Source organism: Neovison vison, chromosome 14 (assembly GCF_020171115.1).
Source record: "Neovison vison isolate M4711 chromosome 14, ASM_NN_V1, whole genome shotgun sequence".
NCBI lineage: Eukaryota > Metazoa > Chordata > Mammalia > Carnivora > Mustelidae > Neogale > Neogale vison.
In genome coordinates this window covers 27698746-27714026 of record NC_058104.1, presented here as the reverse complement: position 1 = coordinate 27714026, position 15281 = coordinate 27698746, and the positions used below count along the sequence as shown (strand labels likewise).

Sequence of the window (15281 nt, the reverse complement as noted above, 5' to 3'; positions counted from 1 at the left end):
ATCTCTCTGGTTGGCAGTGGGGATGAGTCTGTGAGGTGATGTGAATGCTTGGCTGTTGAGTGACGTTGAACCAGATTTCTGTTGTTGATTTTATTCGTATTACTATTTTTGACCCTTCAAGTACTTTTAAAATTTTTCTCATGTGTGATAAAATACACATTACCTCGTTAACCCTTTTTTAAGTGTGCATTTCAGTGGTACTAAAATCTTGCAAAACTGAAGCTCTGTATCCACAGAAGAGCCCCAGAGTGCTTCTCAGTTACTAAGTGTGTACATTTATGTGCTCTTGAATTCCATGAACAGTCCGAACTTGTTCACTGTTGCCTTCCTCCTCCCTGTGTGTTTTCCAAGGTATTGGAATGCGGAGAAGAAAAAATCCTCACTTTGACAGAGGTGGAACGAGTCAAAGCTCTGGCTGCCCAGTTCGTCAAACTCCTTCGGTCCCAGAAGGATAACTGCCTTATGATGACAGATCTGCTTACAGAATACGCTAAAACTTTCGGTTACACATTTCGTCTCCAAGACTATGATGTCAGTTCAATTTCGGCTTTAACACAGAAACTCTGCCATGTGGTAAAGGTGAGCAGATCTTTGTTTTTATGGATGAAAATGTGGCAGCGGCAGCATCTTCCCCGGGATGCTTACCTGCGCTTAGCATTTCCTTGTTCACCCCTGGCGCTGGTTCCCTCTTCACAGGAAGTGAGTGCTTTGTGTGCCGTTAATGCATTACTAGGTAGTAGGAGAGGACTGTCGTTTGAAGAGTTTTGGTCTTGCTCTAGTGTGTTGCTTAGAGGCCTTGCGGAAGTAATGTCTCTCTGAGCTGAGGAGGTCTCTGTTTTATCTGAGGGTGTTTCTTCTCAGGAGGATCCTTCTAAGTCGATTGTGGTCTCTGACGGTGTGGGGAGACTGTAATCACAGGTTACAGCCCTTCCGGATTCTGACCCACTTGAGTAGATTTAGGAGCAGGCCAGGCTCACAACTGGAGAGGGTAACTTCCTCTTCCGGCCGGGGGCTGAGCTGACCCTCCCCATCCTAGGCAGAGCAGCTGGACAGTCTCAGGCTGCTTCCTGCACAGGACCAAGAAAAGTCACTATAAGGAGGGAGCCGTGAAAGGGAAAACATATCTAGGTGGGGTCAGCCCCAGTTCCAAATCTGGATGGAATCCAGTTATGTGGTATATGATTAAAGGGAGAAAAACTTTCTCAGGAGACAGAGAAGGAGCTGCTGGAGAGCAGGAAGGACACCAGGACTGTGGCCTGCTCCCAGTGTCGCCTGCTGGGAGGACGGATGAGGGAGGGACTAAGTAATGTGACCTTCAGGCCTAGCTAGTGGGGGGCCTTAGTGTTGCAGGCCAGGACGGGGTCAGCACCAGTGTGTGGGGACCAAAGAAGGGCACATGGAGTGGGTTCGGAGTGGGTTGAGGCAGGAGGACTAGGACATGACAATAGTGACAGGAAATGCAGACAGCTTTTTGGCTTGTGTATCCGTGAGGGAGGAGAGTGCGAGCGTCACGCAAGGAGAGCACAGGACAGAGTGGGCCAGTGCGCTCTCTGGTGGCTGCTTCGCTCCCCGGTGGAGAGCCTTGAGCAGGTATGAGAGCCACAGGGAAGGATCTGCTCGAGGAAGAGTACACAAAGTCGAGACAAGGCAGCAGGGTGGGGTTCCTGGGGAGGCAGGCCTGGGAATTAGCATTCAACGGAAGGAGGCACAGCCCTGATACTAGTACTGTGACTGAAGGGAGAGAATGTAGCGTGACTGCGGTAAGTTTGATGTTCTCACTGGGAAGAAGAGGGAGGGACTGAAAGAGACCTGATTCAAGATCGAGGTGGCTGTCATGGTGCTTGGGACCCGCCAGGACCTCAGGCGGGGGAGCTGGGAGTAGGGGGAGCTCTGCAGGAGGGAGGTGGGACCCATAGCGCTACTGCAGGGCTGCCGCGGGGAGGGTCAGTGGCATCGGGCTGCTTTGGTGCAGGCACGGGGAAAGCAGACAGTTGGCGTCAAGGCGGGAGTTTGCCAGACAGTGCAGAGAAAAGGCACAGCGGCAAAGGAGTTTATGGAGTATGACCAGAAAGGCAATGAATTAATGGCCTTTTGTGCCAATGTGAACAAAAGAGGAACGTGTGAAGAAGGGAGAGGACCTGAATTGGGAGGACATGGGAGTCCATGCAGGTGCAGCTGGAGAACGGGAAGAAGAGCCGATCACTGGACTCTCTTTCCAGTCTCCCCACCGCAGCGTCTGGCCCACACATTCTTTCGCATGCCGTTTGCGTGGGGAGTGTGCATGAGCTGCTTGGGAAGTGGCCAGTAGCTGGCAATCCCAAGTGTGACCTGGGCATGGGGTTCTGGAGTGGAATCGAGTAGGAGAGGATGTGCCTGGAGATGGGGTGGATGAGGAACGGAGAGGCCACGCGGTGGGGTAGCCCTCCTGGTTGCTCGGTCACCCAGTGTGCTAAGGCAGTGATGGGCTCCAGTCGATAGCAAGCCTAAGCCGTGAGCAGACACTTGGAAGAGCCAGGGCAAGTGAGTGGGGAGTTGGGGCGTCAGCAGTCAGGATGGGGAGGGATCGGAGGGGCTCTGGTGTGCTCCCAGGCTGCTGCTGCCTCTCCCAGGGGCCTCTGGGAAATGCTGATGCCCGAACTTCACCCCTGCCTCTGACGTTCTGACGTAGTAAGTCCCAGTGTGCTCTGAGCGTTGGCTTTGCAGTTGATTCTGTTGTGTAGCGTGGGTTCAGAGTTGGGAGATGTCTCTAAGTAGCATCAAAAGGGCAACTTTTAATTTTTTTTCCTTGAAAGAATGGAGTTGTGCAATGGTCTGGGCATCAGAGGATATGGCTTGGATACCCCTAGACTTGAATCTGTTGCTTGATTAAACCTTGTGTTTGCAGAGGAAATCTCTCATTGAAATAAATCTCCATGGATCTGTAACCACAATAAGTGGGGTGGAGGGTCTACCCACTAACCTCCTGCCTTGGCTCTGGGTGAGCGTCTGAACCAGGGACCCACGAGGATTATGAACCCAGAGCCCCAGAGAGTACGAGCCTCTGATTACCCAGCCCTGACCGAGGCACTGAGACCTGTGGTCTTGGCTAGGAGACCAGACAACTGTAAACTTGGTTTGCCTCTCAGCACCTAAGCTTGTGCATACTGAAGCTCTGCCGGTTCTAAGTCCAGGGATGGCTCAGTTCAGCCTGTTCCTCGGCCCAAGGCTGCTCTCAGCCCTTGCTTGTTTCTTTACCTGCTGTTTGGTCCCCGGTGCCCACCTGTGTCTTTTCCAGAAGGCCCCCCCCACCCGACCCTCTGTCTCCTTGAGAAGCAAGGGTGAGACATGTCGTCTGATAGGAAAATACCCACTTGCTGGCTAGCGATGATGGACTAGAGAAGTGCAGGGGCCTTTAATCAGAGTGGGCTTTCAGTCTGCTCCGGGCCCAGAGGTGGGGTGAGTTGGTCTGCAGAGCAGCCCTGTGGACTGTCGCCAGCACAGACTCCCCCCGACTTGAGTGCAGCAACCTTCAGTTCAGGGTCTTGGGCCGCTGCGTGTCAGCCGGCCAGTCTTACCTCCTTCCATGGGGGAGTGGAAGGAGTGCTCTAGAGAGGGCTGGTGAGGACGGCTCACTCTGATCGTGGACCAGCGGAAAGGGAGAGGGCAGTTCCCGCTCCGGTGTCTCACAGCAGCTGAAAACAAACTCGGGCCCTCGCTTCTGTGTAGGAGGAGGGAGTAGAGGTTTTCCCTCTGTTGGTCTCCCTAGCCCAGAGGACAGTAGCTGAACCGGGTGGCTGTGGCCAGTGTGCCGCTCTCGAGCTGGGAAACCCTGGGCCTCTTGTTCCCCCAGATTGCCGACATGGAGTCGGGCAAACAGATCCAGCTGATCAACCGCAAGTCCCTGCGCGCCCTCACTGCCCAGCTGCTGGTGTTGCTGATGTCTTGGGAAGGAGCTGCCCACCTTTCTGTCAATGAGCTCAAGAGACATTACGAAACCACCCACAGTGTTCCCCTCAACCCCTGTGAATACGGATTCATGACCTTGACCGAACTTCTGAAGAGTCTGCCCTACTTAGTGGAGGTACGAGTGCTAACGGTCCTGTAGAGCCGTCTTCCTGAGGTCTGCTGAACTGCTCCGGGGTCCCCTGATGGTCTGGCTTGGAGGCTGTAGAGCAGGGAAGGACCAGTCAGCTGTTCTGTGGTTGAACATATGAGGCAGGGCAGGGGTGCAGGCACCTTGCCCAGTTGAGTGCCCAGGTAAGGGGGAAGCCCTGGCCTCCTGAGTCCTGAGCTGGGGTGCTTTCGTGCTCTGCCAGGCTGCAGTTTGCTACTGGCAATGCTTTCTGAAGACGTGGATGGTGTGTGGGTGGCTGGAGGGCTGTCATCTGTCAGACACAGGTCAGAAGCGAAGGCTGGTCATCCGGGTAGACTTTAAGAATAGCACTTAAGATGAGAAGAATCACAGAAGAATATTACAGATGTAGATAAGCACCCCCCACCCCCGCCAAATTAACAAAATTGACCCAAGAAGTGAAAAATTACACCAGCTGGGGCACGTGGGTGGCTCAGTCTGTTAAGCATCTACCTCTGGCTCAGCTCAGGTCATGATCCCCGGGTCCTGGGATTGAGCCCCGCATCAGACTGTCTACTCAGTGGGGAGTCTACTTCTCCCTCTACCCTTCCCCCGTGCTCATGATCTCTCTCTCTCTCTCTCTCAAGTAGATAAAATATTTATTTGATGCAGAGAGGGAGAGAGCACAAGCTGGGGCAGTGGCAGGCAGAGTCAGAGGGAGAAGCAGACTCCCCACTGAGCAGGGAGCCTGATGTGGGACTTGATCCCAGGACCCTGGGATCATGACCTGAGCTGAAGGCAGACGCTTAACTGACTGAGTCTCCCAGGTGCCCCTAAATAAAATCTTTGAAAAAAATTTTTGACCAGTTACCACAAAGGAAGCTCTAAGATCATTGAAATTTTACCAATGAAAAAGACACCGGGACCAGATAGGTTAACAGTTGGATTTTTAACTAACTTTGAAGAATAACTCCCAGCTTCCTAAAAACCATTTAGGCCATGTTAAAAGCAAAACAAAAGGATAAAAGAAACAAAAAAACCTCACCACTTAATTTTATGAATCCAAAGCAACTTTAATACCGAAAACCTAACTAAGTTAGTCCTCCAAAACACAATGGTTCTAAATAGGGTGTTAACCAGTAAAGTCTAGCAATGTGGGAAAAATGTGTTCCCCCATTGATACCATATAACCATATGATGGATAACTAAATAATTGAGAGATATTGACAGAAACTCTCTCCTTAGCCATACCCAGGCCAGGCTTCTAGACTAGACCACGACCTTGGATGTCTTGGTAATTTTCCGTCCACCAACACCCGCCAGCCCTCCACCAGCTATAAATCTTCACTTCTCTTTGTTGGAGCCCAATTCTGCACTGAGGTTCTTTCCTTTTATTGGGGATAGTTCTTGAATAAAAACTGTTTTCCACCTTTACTGTCCAGCTCTGGTTTGTCCTCACAATATCACATCCAACAGGGGGGCACCTGGGTGGTTCAGTGGTTGAGCATCTATCTGCCTTTGGCTCAGGTTATGATCCCAGGGTCCTGGGATCGAGCTCCACATTGGGCTCCCTGCTTCGCAGGAAACCTGCTTCTCCTCCCACTCTCTCCCACTCCCACATTCCCTCTTTCTCTGTATCTTTCTCTATCAAATAAATAAAATCTTAAAAAAAAAAAACAGCATCACATCCAACATTTTGAAAACTCTCTTGATTATCTATCACGTGAATAGTGGTTCTAGGCAGCATGAACACATAACCCAAGACAAAAGGCTTTCCGTGGCCAGCTTGGCCTGGGAAATACCCCTTCCCTTGGAGATGATCAGTGCACATTAAAGACTCTAGAAAGGTTTATGGTAAAGAAATTTGTTTACTTGAGGACAGAAGAGCTTTGGGGTTTCTTCCTTACTAACTCCCCACCCCGTCCTTTTTTTTAAAGAAGACTGAGGTCATCCTCAGCACAGAGTTCCTGGGGTCCCCACTTTGGGCGAGGGGGTTCGTTGGCCTCAGTCCCCTCTGTCTGATGCAGTCCTCTCACTCTGGGGGTTTGCCTCCCCTCCTTACGGTCTCCTTTTTTTTTGAGAGGCACATCTGCTAGTTTCCCTCCTTTCTGACACGCTGTTTCCCCAGACCTCAGCCATCTGAGACACACAGCGAGAACTGTAGTTTGCTCTAAGGCAGCACTTGCTGTGGGCGGAGATCCCTGAATGAGTGCCCCCCTCCTCCCAGGCTCAGTGGCTGTTTTCAGGTTGATTTGGTGCCTTTTTACTCTCAGCAGGAGGCTGGGACTCCCCAGCGTGGCAAGACTAGTTACTCTGGAAGTTTGTTGTTGTTGTTGTTGTTTTAAGATTTTAGTTATTTGTCAGAGAGAGAGAGAGAGCATGTGGGCGAGAGAGAGTTCAAGCAGGGGCAGAGGCAGAGGGAGAAGCAGATTCCCCGCTGAGCAGGGGGCCAGACACAGGGCTCCATCCCAGGACCCTGAGATCATGACCTGAGCTGAAGGCAGACACTTAACCTGCTGAGACCCCTGCAGGCGCGCCACCCTGGAAATCTCTAATGCTGCGTTTTTCTCTTGGACCAGGTTTTCACCAATGATAAGACAGAGGAGTGTGTGAGGCTTACGAGCCTGTACTTGTTTGCCAAGAACGTGCGCTCTTTGCTTCATACATACCACTACCAGCAGCTTTTTCTCCATGAGTTTTCCATGGCCTATACCAAATACGTCGGAGAAACCCTGCAGCCCGAGACCTATGGCTGCAGCAGCGTGGAGGAGCTCTTGGGAGCAATCCCGCAGGTGGGTGTCCCTGGAGCCTGGAGGGGGTCTTCCGGGAGAGCCCCAGGCTCTCTTGAACACAGTCAGCAAATGCTGCCAGAGGAATGACATGGCAGGCATTTTGAAAGACATACTATTGGCATTAAAGGGATGATGCTAGCATTTCTCCTAGGTTCTGCAAGTCTTTATAAAATGTGTATATGCCAGGTGAGTAAGTTGCAGTTCCGTTCCTCAGGAAGGTGTCAGGCGATGGAGAGTGGGGCACCTGGCAGGTGACGAGGCAGTGTGATCAGCCATCCGTGGGGACCCCGAGGTGGGGCACAGGCAGGGCCCCGCCCAGGCTCAGGGTTTGTTCTAGAGCCCAGATGTCAAGGATTTATAGACATGAACTATATGACGAAGATGGGATGGTCTGGGCAGAGGGGATTGGAAAAGCAGATGCAAAGCAGTGACCAGTAGTGTGGAACGTTGAGGGCATTAAAAACCAGGCGGAGGCCTACCAGTGCAGTGGGAGCTACTTGGGGAGGGCCTTGCTCCTCCAGGTGAGCAGAAGGACCTGGAGGAGAGAAGTGGAGAGCCTCGGGTTTGTGTGTGAAAACACCAGGGTCAGTGCTGTGTCCAGAGTAGCAGGAAGGGAGGAGGGAGCTTTCGAGGACCCTGGATGTGGCCGGAGCCCAGGTGAGACTGATAACGAGACCGAACCTGCGTGAAAGTGTTGCAGGAGGCAGCAAAAGACCCAGGGAGGCTGAGATCCGGACTCGGTGCCGACGCGTGTGGGGGTGCTGGGAGCCAGGGTCCTCCGCTGCCCCTCCTGCTTCGCTGAGGAGGCGGAGCGAGGACTCTGTTTCAGGATTAGGACCAGGAGCTTAGTTTGGGGGGTCTGGAACATCCCCATTAGTTCTTTGAGGGTGTATTTAGTTTCTGGAGGAAATAGGAAGGACTCTTGTGTGAGAACTGTCTCTTTTTAACAGACCAGAACTGGTGTTGGGGAGATGGTCTTTCTGAGAGCCCTAAAGAATATTTTTAAAGCTGAGTCTCATCATTTTTAGACTCGATGTTTTCTTACAAGGTGCATGTCTCTGCCAGCTTCTGTTACTTTAAAAGTTAAAGTATAGAAAAATTTTCCTTGACGTTAATTTCTGACTTCTAAGATATCTAGGGTCAACGCAACGGGTCCCATTCTTCCTGGACTTAGGGCTTATTTCCCCTCCTTTTCCACTGCTTAACCAGTAGTATGTCTTATACGCAGGTGGTCTGGATAAAAGGACACGGTCATAAGAGAATTGTAGTGTTAAAAAATGACATGAAATGTAAGTAAGCACCCATCCCCTCCCTGCTTCAGAAATCCCGGTTCTCCCACTGACTTTTCCCTCTGACGGCTGCTCTTGGTCCCCCAGGTCGATTGAGTTCCTTTGGGCTTGCCCCCACCCATTCTGAAAACCAGCCGTTGGCCACAGGGCGCATCTCGGTGGTGCCCAAATCTGGCACAGCTATGGAACTTGAACCTGGAGCAGGCAGCGATGGTAAGCGAGGCACAACACAGCCAAGCTTGTGAAATTCTTGGAGAACCGGTGGGGTGTGGGCTGGGAAGTGGGTGAGGGCAAGGACCACAGTGAGCCATCTGCGTATATTCTCCAAAGCAGTCTTGTGTTTGATTGGTAACAGAAAAACGAGCCGGCACTTCATAGCATTTTATGGTTCAGGTTCTTGAAGGCTGTTGACACCCTTGTAATGACAATATGTTAGCCCAGTTGAGACCTGAGAGGAAAAAATTTTTTCAGCATTTGCTAAAACAGTATTTTAAGACTATTGCAATTGGATCAACTCCGCTGCACCCAAGGAGGGAGATGGAAGTTAATTCTGAGTACAAGGATGGACAGGGATGTTTTAGTTAAGGAGCAGAGCGGGGTCAGTGGGGGGTCACATCACCAGAAGAAGACATCAGAGGTGGAGGACTGAGGGCCTTGGTTGGAGAGCAGGGGTGTGGAGTTCTCACAGAACTGACTTCCAGGATGCTTGCCAAGACTGGCCTCGGTAAGGACCAGACAGACATGGAAGGCCAAGGTCAAGGCCTCGTGGAAAAGAGGGCTCAAAGGGCCAGGCTCAAGTTGGATGGAGAGAGTCTTTGTCACAGGGCCTTCCTGAGAAAGACTTGGTAATAATGCATGAATAATCCTCAAAACAACATTGATCCACTCAGATTTTATGGGGAGCTTCCTCTGTAGGTAGAAATTGACTAGCTTGAGCTCTGTAGCAATTGTAACTTTACTAAAAGACGTTTGAATCCATTGCTGCATATGAGACTTTTATCTTTGTATGACTCTGTAAGTCGCTAATTGGAAGCGTTGCTGTGACCTTTGTGTGGAGGACACCTTACACGTTTCATAAAGCATGGGAAGCAACTCCCCACCCTTAGCTGTCAGCACAGCCTGCAGGGAAGTTACCACCAGTCTCCGAATAAGGGACCCAAGTTCTGGGAGGTTAAAGACCTTACCCAAGGGGCTCCTACGTGGCTCAGTAGTTGGGTGTCTGCCTTTAGTCCCAGGGTCATGGGATCGAATTCTGCATCATCAGGCTCCCTGCTCAGCGGGAAGCATGTTTATCCCACTGCCCCTGCTTGTGTTTTCTCTCTCACTGTGTCTTTCTCTGTCAAATAAATAAATAAAATCTTTAAAAAAAAAAAAAAAAAAAAGCTTACCCAGAATCACTTAGTAAGGGAGTGACAGAACCGGGGTCTAGCTTTTGCTCATTTTAACTACTTTATACCTCTTCTAAGGACTTACTTTCCCCTCCCCCTGATTGTGGAGCCTTTTTTGGTGTTTGTGTGGCCCCTTGGGGCATTGCTGTTTCTGAACACAAATCTGGAGAGCCTGGCTTGTGGCACTTCATTTACCAGAGAGTGACCCAGACCTTTCCCTTAATGGCTTTGTTGTTGCTGTTTTTGTTGTTGTCGTCATTAACCTGTGTTCTGGAGTACTTCCTGGCCTTTTTCATCTTGAAGGCTGAGAAAGAAAGCCTCAGGAACAGACTCAAGGTAGACTGCTGTCCTGAGTTGAGCCCCGGTCTGCCTTCTCTGTCCAGGGCCCCACCAGACAGAGCAGGAGCTTCTCCGCCTGACCAGTGACTCCCCTGTGGACCTTCTGTGTGCACCCGTCCCTTCGTGCCTGCCGTCCCCACAGCTGAGACCGGATCCTGTCGTCCTCCAGTCTGCTGATCTCATTCAGTTTGAGGAACACCCTCAGGAGTGTTCTGGTAGGATGCGCTGTTCGGTGGCGAGGTTTTTCTCTCTGGGTTGAAAAAAATCAAAGCACGATGCCTGTATGGTCAAAGTTTGACGGAGGTGGGGAGAAACCGTATTTTCAGGCACAAGAATACCTGCGCTGTTTATTCAGGACCCTCTTTTCTGGTCGGTCTTCCTGCGGAGTTGGATTCATAGCCCAGGGAGGCTTGGGGAGCCCCAAGCCCAGGAACGATGGTGCGTCTGGAGGGATGATGCAGCTGGGCCGTGGAGAAGCCCACGGAGGCTCCCTGGGCTTGTGTTGCCCGCCTTTGTCAAGGTGCAGCCGCTCGTGGGTACTCCTGGTGGCCCACGTGCGTGCACGGCAGCTCTGGTGCAGCCTGCAGGTCAATGATGGCCCTGGGTTGGGGCCTCATGGTGGTATGAGCAGGGGAGGGAAGGCCATCTGTGACTTGAGCTCTGGACCCTGCACGGTGGGCTGAGAAGGGACAGGAAGCTGGCTGCAGCCAGCACTGACCTGGGGGGTGGCGGTTGCGGTGGGAGGCGGCTCCCGGCACACTCGCACCTCCTCCTCACCGCAGCCCTGCAGGATGGGTGACAGACCAAGGACCACGCTAGCCCCAGGCGCTGGACTGGGAAGTGACTGAGCTGGGATTTGAACCCCAAGCCTCTTGTCTTGCTGTTGTGTCACCTGGCCTCCGGAGAGGTGGCCATCTGCTTTGTCGAGGCTTTTCCCCTTTGTCTCTCACAATGGGTGCTTCTCCACTCCGCTTACCGTTCCAGGGGGAATCCAGGGACAGCCTCGTGTTGCCCACTGAGGGAACGGAGGCTGTTTATCTGGAGAATAGGAGGTAGGGAAACATATACGGGGCTCCTGCCCCTGGCAGATGTAGTGTGTGACAGAAGCAGGGGTGTGCTCCTCTGGAGGGACAACAGGAGCCGGTGTGAGATGGATAGCGCGCCTGTGGGGTTGCAGCTGCGGTGCCTTTAGTCTGCGCAAGTTCAAGCAGAGGCGTGGGTCCACAGAGAGATGCCGCATGGCGTGGGCAGCTCTGTGTGCCGTGCTCCTGCGTGCTGACCTGAGAAGGGAGCTGGGGCTCCGCACCCCCTCCATCACTCGGGCCTCTCCGCGCCTCTGGTGCGAGGGCCCCCTGCACATGCACACACAGTGGGAGTCTGAGCTGCAGTACATCTTGTGGAAGCAAAAGTGGCCCCCTGTGTAGGCAGCACTCGGCCAGAGAAAGAGCAGCCTGTAAACACTGCAGGAAAAATGGCCGTGTTTTACTGCCTGAATATTTCAGGCTAATTCTGCCTCTGTGCACTTCTCTCTCTGTCTGCCCACCTTAGATCCATGCAGGGCACAGCCCTCAGTCAACGGAACGGGCCCGGGGCTTCCTGACACTGAGGCCCTTCCTCATGGGAAAAGTCGTTAGGTCCCATGAGGCTCATAGGTCTTTAACTACCTGACAGAGCGAGTGAATGGGCAGAGAATCCAAACTGGGGGTAAAAATGTCTACACCATTGCCCTTTGAGTTATAGCCAAAAATGGAGCTTTCTAGAACTTTGTAATCCCAGGGAGAGCGAGCTGAAGTGCAGTTTTATTTATAAATACCGGACTCACGTGATTCGTTGGCCACATAGCTGATAACAGAAGTTGTGGCATGGGCGTGATGTTTGGTGGGTGATTTTAAAAATACTTTTTGAGATGAGACGAGAGAAACTAAGACCCCACACGTCTTGCAGGTCCTAGAACTGAATGTGTTTGCTCTTTGGTGTTTACAGAAATTATGATTTTAAACCAAGAAGAGAAAATTGAAATTCCAGTACCAGTAAAGAGTAACAACCCAGCCTCGGACTCCAGCTCCTCTGGCATCTCTGCAGCTGTCCCGGTGCCTCCCTGCCCCTCCTCGGAAACCTCAGAGTCACTGCCCAGCAAGGACCCCGTGGAAAGCCCAGCCAAAAAGCAACCCAAAAATAGAGTAAAATTGGCAGCCAATTTTTCCTTTGCACCTATAACCAAGCTTTGACTCGCGTTTTGAACATAGAATTAGGATGGGGAAACACTGTCTGATTCTGCACACAAAAGTGGGTTCAGAAAACACAGCCTTTTCCGTTTGAATGCAAACCCCCTAGAAGCCAATTTCTTATCAGATTTATCCCATAACGTTTGGTTTCTTTGACGTTGAACACAGCTTTAGAGCTGAAATGTTTCTTTTTTTCCCTCCCCCAATTATTTGGAAAAAGCAAACAAACCAAAAAACAAAAAACAACAAAAAAACCCCGAAAAAAAACCTTCCTGGCAGTTGTTAAGGAATCCTCAATATATCTTACCAAATTTTTCTTAATTAGTAATGGTGTTCTGTAAGGAGAAAGTGGTGAGAACTCATCTGGAAGGGAGTGGTTTTACTGCCATTCAAGCCACATCTGTGCTTGGATCTTACATGTAGCCTAAGATAGCCTCTCAGCCTTTGCTTACTGATGTTTCCAGACAGTGCAGATCAAGTGCGTGGCGTGTGATAGCACAGAGCCTGCTCTGCGGCCCTGTGTGTTCTCATGCGGAAGCAGAAGGGCAGGCAGGCGAGGCAGGGAGAATGTTTTCGGGTTGGATATGAAGCTTCCTGGCTTCCGTGTGACTTGTAAGCGTGCCTTGTTTGTTTTATTGAGCTATGTCTGTAGTTGACAAATGTGGCTTCATCACAGATTTTTTTTTTTTAACCCTGCTTCCACTTCCGGGTGCCATGTAGGAGCTTTCTAGACAGTTGAGGATGTTTTAAGCTTCCCTTTTATGTTACGTTCCAGTGTGATGCGGATTAGGTTAAGGAAAAGGAAATGGTCTTGTTGTCATGAATTTAAAGTCAGCATTTGAATTCCAGCACACAGTACTGTGTGTCGAGGGGCAATGTTGGGAAGAGAGTCTGATTTTCTAAAATATGCATGAAATGCATAAATTACAAATCAGAGCTGAGGGGCGAGGTGCTTTAACCGGAGTGATATCGATACTCTTTCCACTAGGAAGAGACAGAAATTCTATCTATACGTGTGAAGGCCAAGGTTGATCATCTTAACCTTGTATTTGTAATTTTAAAGCATGGTTTTGGTAGCTGGGAAGCTTTATGTGTGAGTGTGTTTGGGGGGAGCGCTCAGTGTGTTTTAATAGTGTCTGCTTCTACTGTTACTTCTCACTGTTGGAAGCATGTTTGGGTTTTTGTGGTGTCTGATGTTGGCATTTGGGAAAAGCCAGCCTTTGAGAGAGCACTGCCCTGTGGAATGACCTTCGCCTTGAGGTGACGGGTGGTCTCTTACCCCTCCTGGAGAAACCTGACATTTACAATGGGTTGTATTTGTTGGGCAAAAAGGCGGATTCATTCATAGAGCAGAAAGAACCTGTGGGCATAAGGTCTTCCACTACTGTGGTTTCTTTTGGGGAAATGTTTGTATTTTGTAATTTCTAGAAAGCCAGAAAATGGGCTCTGATTTCATAGTCAGCATTTTGATAAAATGCCACAAAACAAGGGCTCCAGAGAGATTTCTACAAGGCGGGTTTTTGTTCCCCAAAATCTTTAAAATGAAGCCAGTGGTTCCCAGTTCTCCAGACGTGGCCCCAGCCGAGATGGAACGACCCTGGAAAAGCCTTGCAAGCAGTATGGCCCTCCGCGAAGCCTCTCCGAATGAAGGCATTTGTCCTACAGACATAATACGGCAAGAAGTCAAATGCAGATGAGCAATTTTTTTTTTTTTTTAAAAAGCTTTTAACCAGTGTGAGGAAGTTGGTGTTGAGAACCTCAGTGGCCTTATTCTGAGACTCCTTAAGGCTGAGTTTGCACTCTCGGACTTTAGTTTTGCTCGCCTAGGCGGGATCGACTTTAAAAACATCAGAGGTACCATTACAAGTCACGAGGAACAGCCTCAGCAGCTTCTTTGGGCAGCAAAGAGGAGCCCGCGGGCTCATGCTGTCCCAGGAATGTGGTCGAACCCAACCGTTAGCCGGAGTCGCCAGCCAGTCTGGGACGCGTGTGTGACCAACCGTCGCTGTTGGAAGATACGAGAATAAATACAGCGTGAGTTCGTTGTGTCCGTGATGTACTCCACAACGGCCAGTCTGATTGCTATCTATTTTTTTATCCAGAGGCTTTAATTAAATGATGTGATGAAATGATGTATGAGAATTAAGACAAAGAAATTCTTTATTTCTGGGTGGAAAGATGTACCAGATTAGATATATCTGTTTAAAGAAAAAAAAAAAGATAAAAAGTTATCACCACAGCCCCCTTTCCCATCTTGCACTGTTTGTTTCGGATTGGGCTTGGGGGAAGAGATGTTTTTTCTTAACTGTCTACTTTGTTTGAACACTTTTTTTGTGGTTCAAGTGCTGTTTTGTGTGTTGGGACCAAACAGTTGTCAATAAACTACAAAGCAAGCATCAAATTTGAGTTTGCCAAGTGCTGTGTTATTTGTCTGAGGGGAGGGGTGGGAAGCCAGTCCAGGCCTGTCCTCTCTCCACGTAGGGTTTCCCCAACTTCTCACCCCTTCTGAAAACCCAGCTGTTTTGGGGAGAGTTAAGTAGTTTTTCAGGGCCCTTCTCACTGAGCCCGCAGCCCTGACAGGTGTCTGCATTCCTGATACCCCAGGCCCTCAGAGGTTTCCGGCCAGGTTCCGGTGTGGAATCACCTGTGGGGCAAATCCAGTAACCACAGACCCCTCTGGGTAGAAACCTGAGATCATCCCTTGGGTCTCTCTCACCCTGAGAGAGAAATCCACTCTGCAGGCTACCTTTTTGGTCACTGCCCAGCATGCTTTTCCAGTAAGCCCATTTGGAAAAGACTTCCTTCATCGATTCCATGTTGAAGTCCTTCCTCTGAGGCCACTGTGACACCTGCCACTACCCCCACTTGTAAGATGTCTGAAAAGACCTAGAAGACACTTGAATGTTGGGGTAGATTGCGTCTTGATGAAGTGCCATTTTTAAAATTCCAACACGAAACTGCTCTTAAACACCGTTGGCAGTCCTTTCCAAACACCTTTTTGGTAGCAGACCTTTGCAGAAAACCTTGAGCTGCTGCCATTCCCCTTTCAACTGACACAGGGGGATTCTGTAGGTCTGGATTGGGACTTGCAATGGGGCATTGCCTTTCTCTCTCTGCGCTCCCCACGAGATCTGGAGGTGGTAGCTTCGAAGATGGCCGGCTGAATGAAGGCGCACCTGTCCGTGCAAGGAGACAGG

General features: G+C 50.5%; 1 protein-coding gene across 7 annotated transcripts in view; it reads left to right on the top strand.

Moving 5' to 3' along the window:
• The window catches only part of MARF1 (meiosis regulator and mRNA stability factor 1), a 39544-nt gene extending 25059 nt beyond the window's left edge, over positions 1-14485 (top strand). For all 7 annotated transcript variants that reach the window (XM_044233892.1, XM_044233891.1, XM_044233893.1 and 4 more), the window contains 7 exons: positions 352-579; positions 3830-4060; positions 6631-6843; positions 8072-8132; positions 8220-8345; positions 9904-10074; positions 11843-14485. In XM_044233892.1, the coding sequence (XP_044089827.1) occupies positions 352-579; positions 3830-4060; positions 6631-6843; positions 8072-8132; positions 8220-8345; positions 9904-10074; positions 11843-12087 (1275 nt within the window). In that variant the 3' untranslated portion in view covers positions 12088-14485. The remainder of the gene's footprint in view (positions 1-351; positions 580-3829; positions 4061-6630; positions 6844-8071; positions 8133-8219; positions 8346-9903; positions 10075-11842) is intronic.
• Positions 14486-15281: the final 796 nt, after the last annotated feature.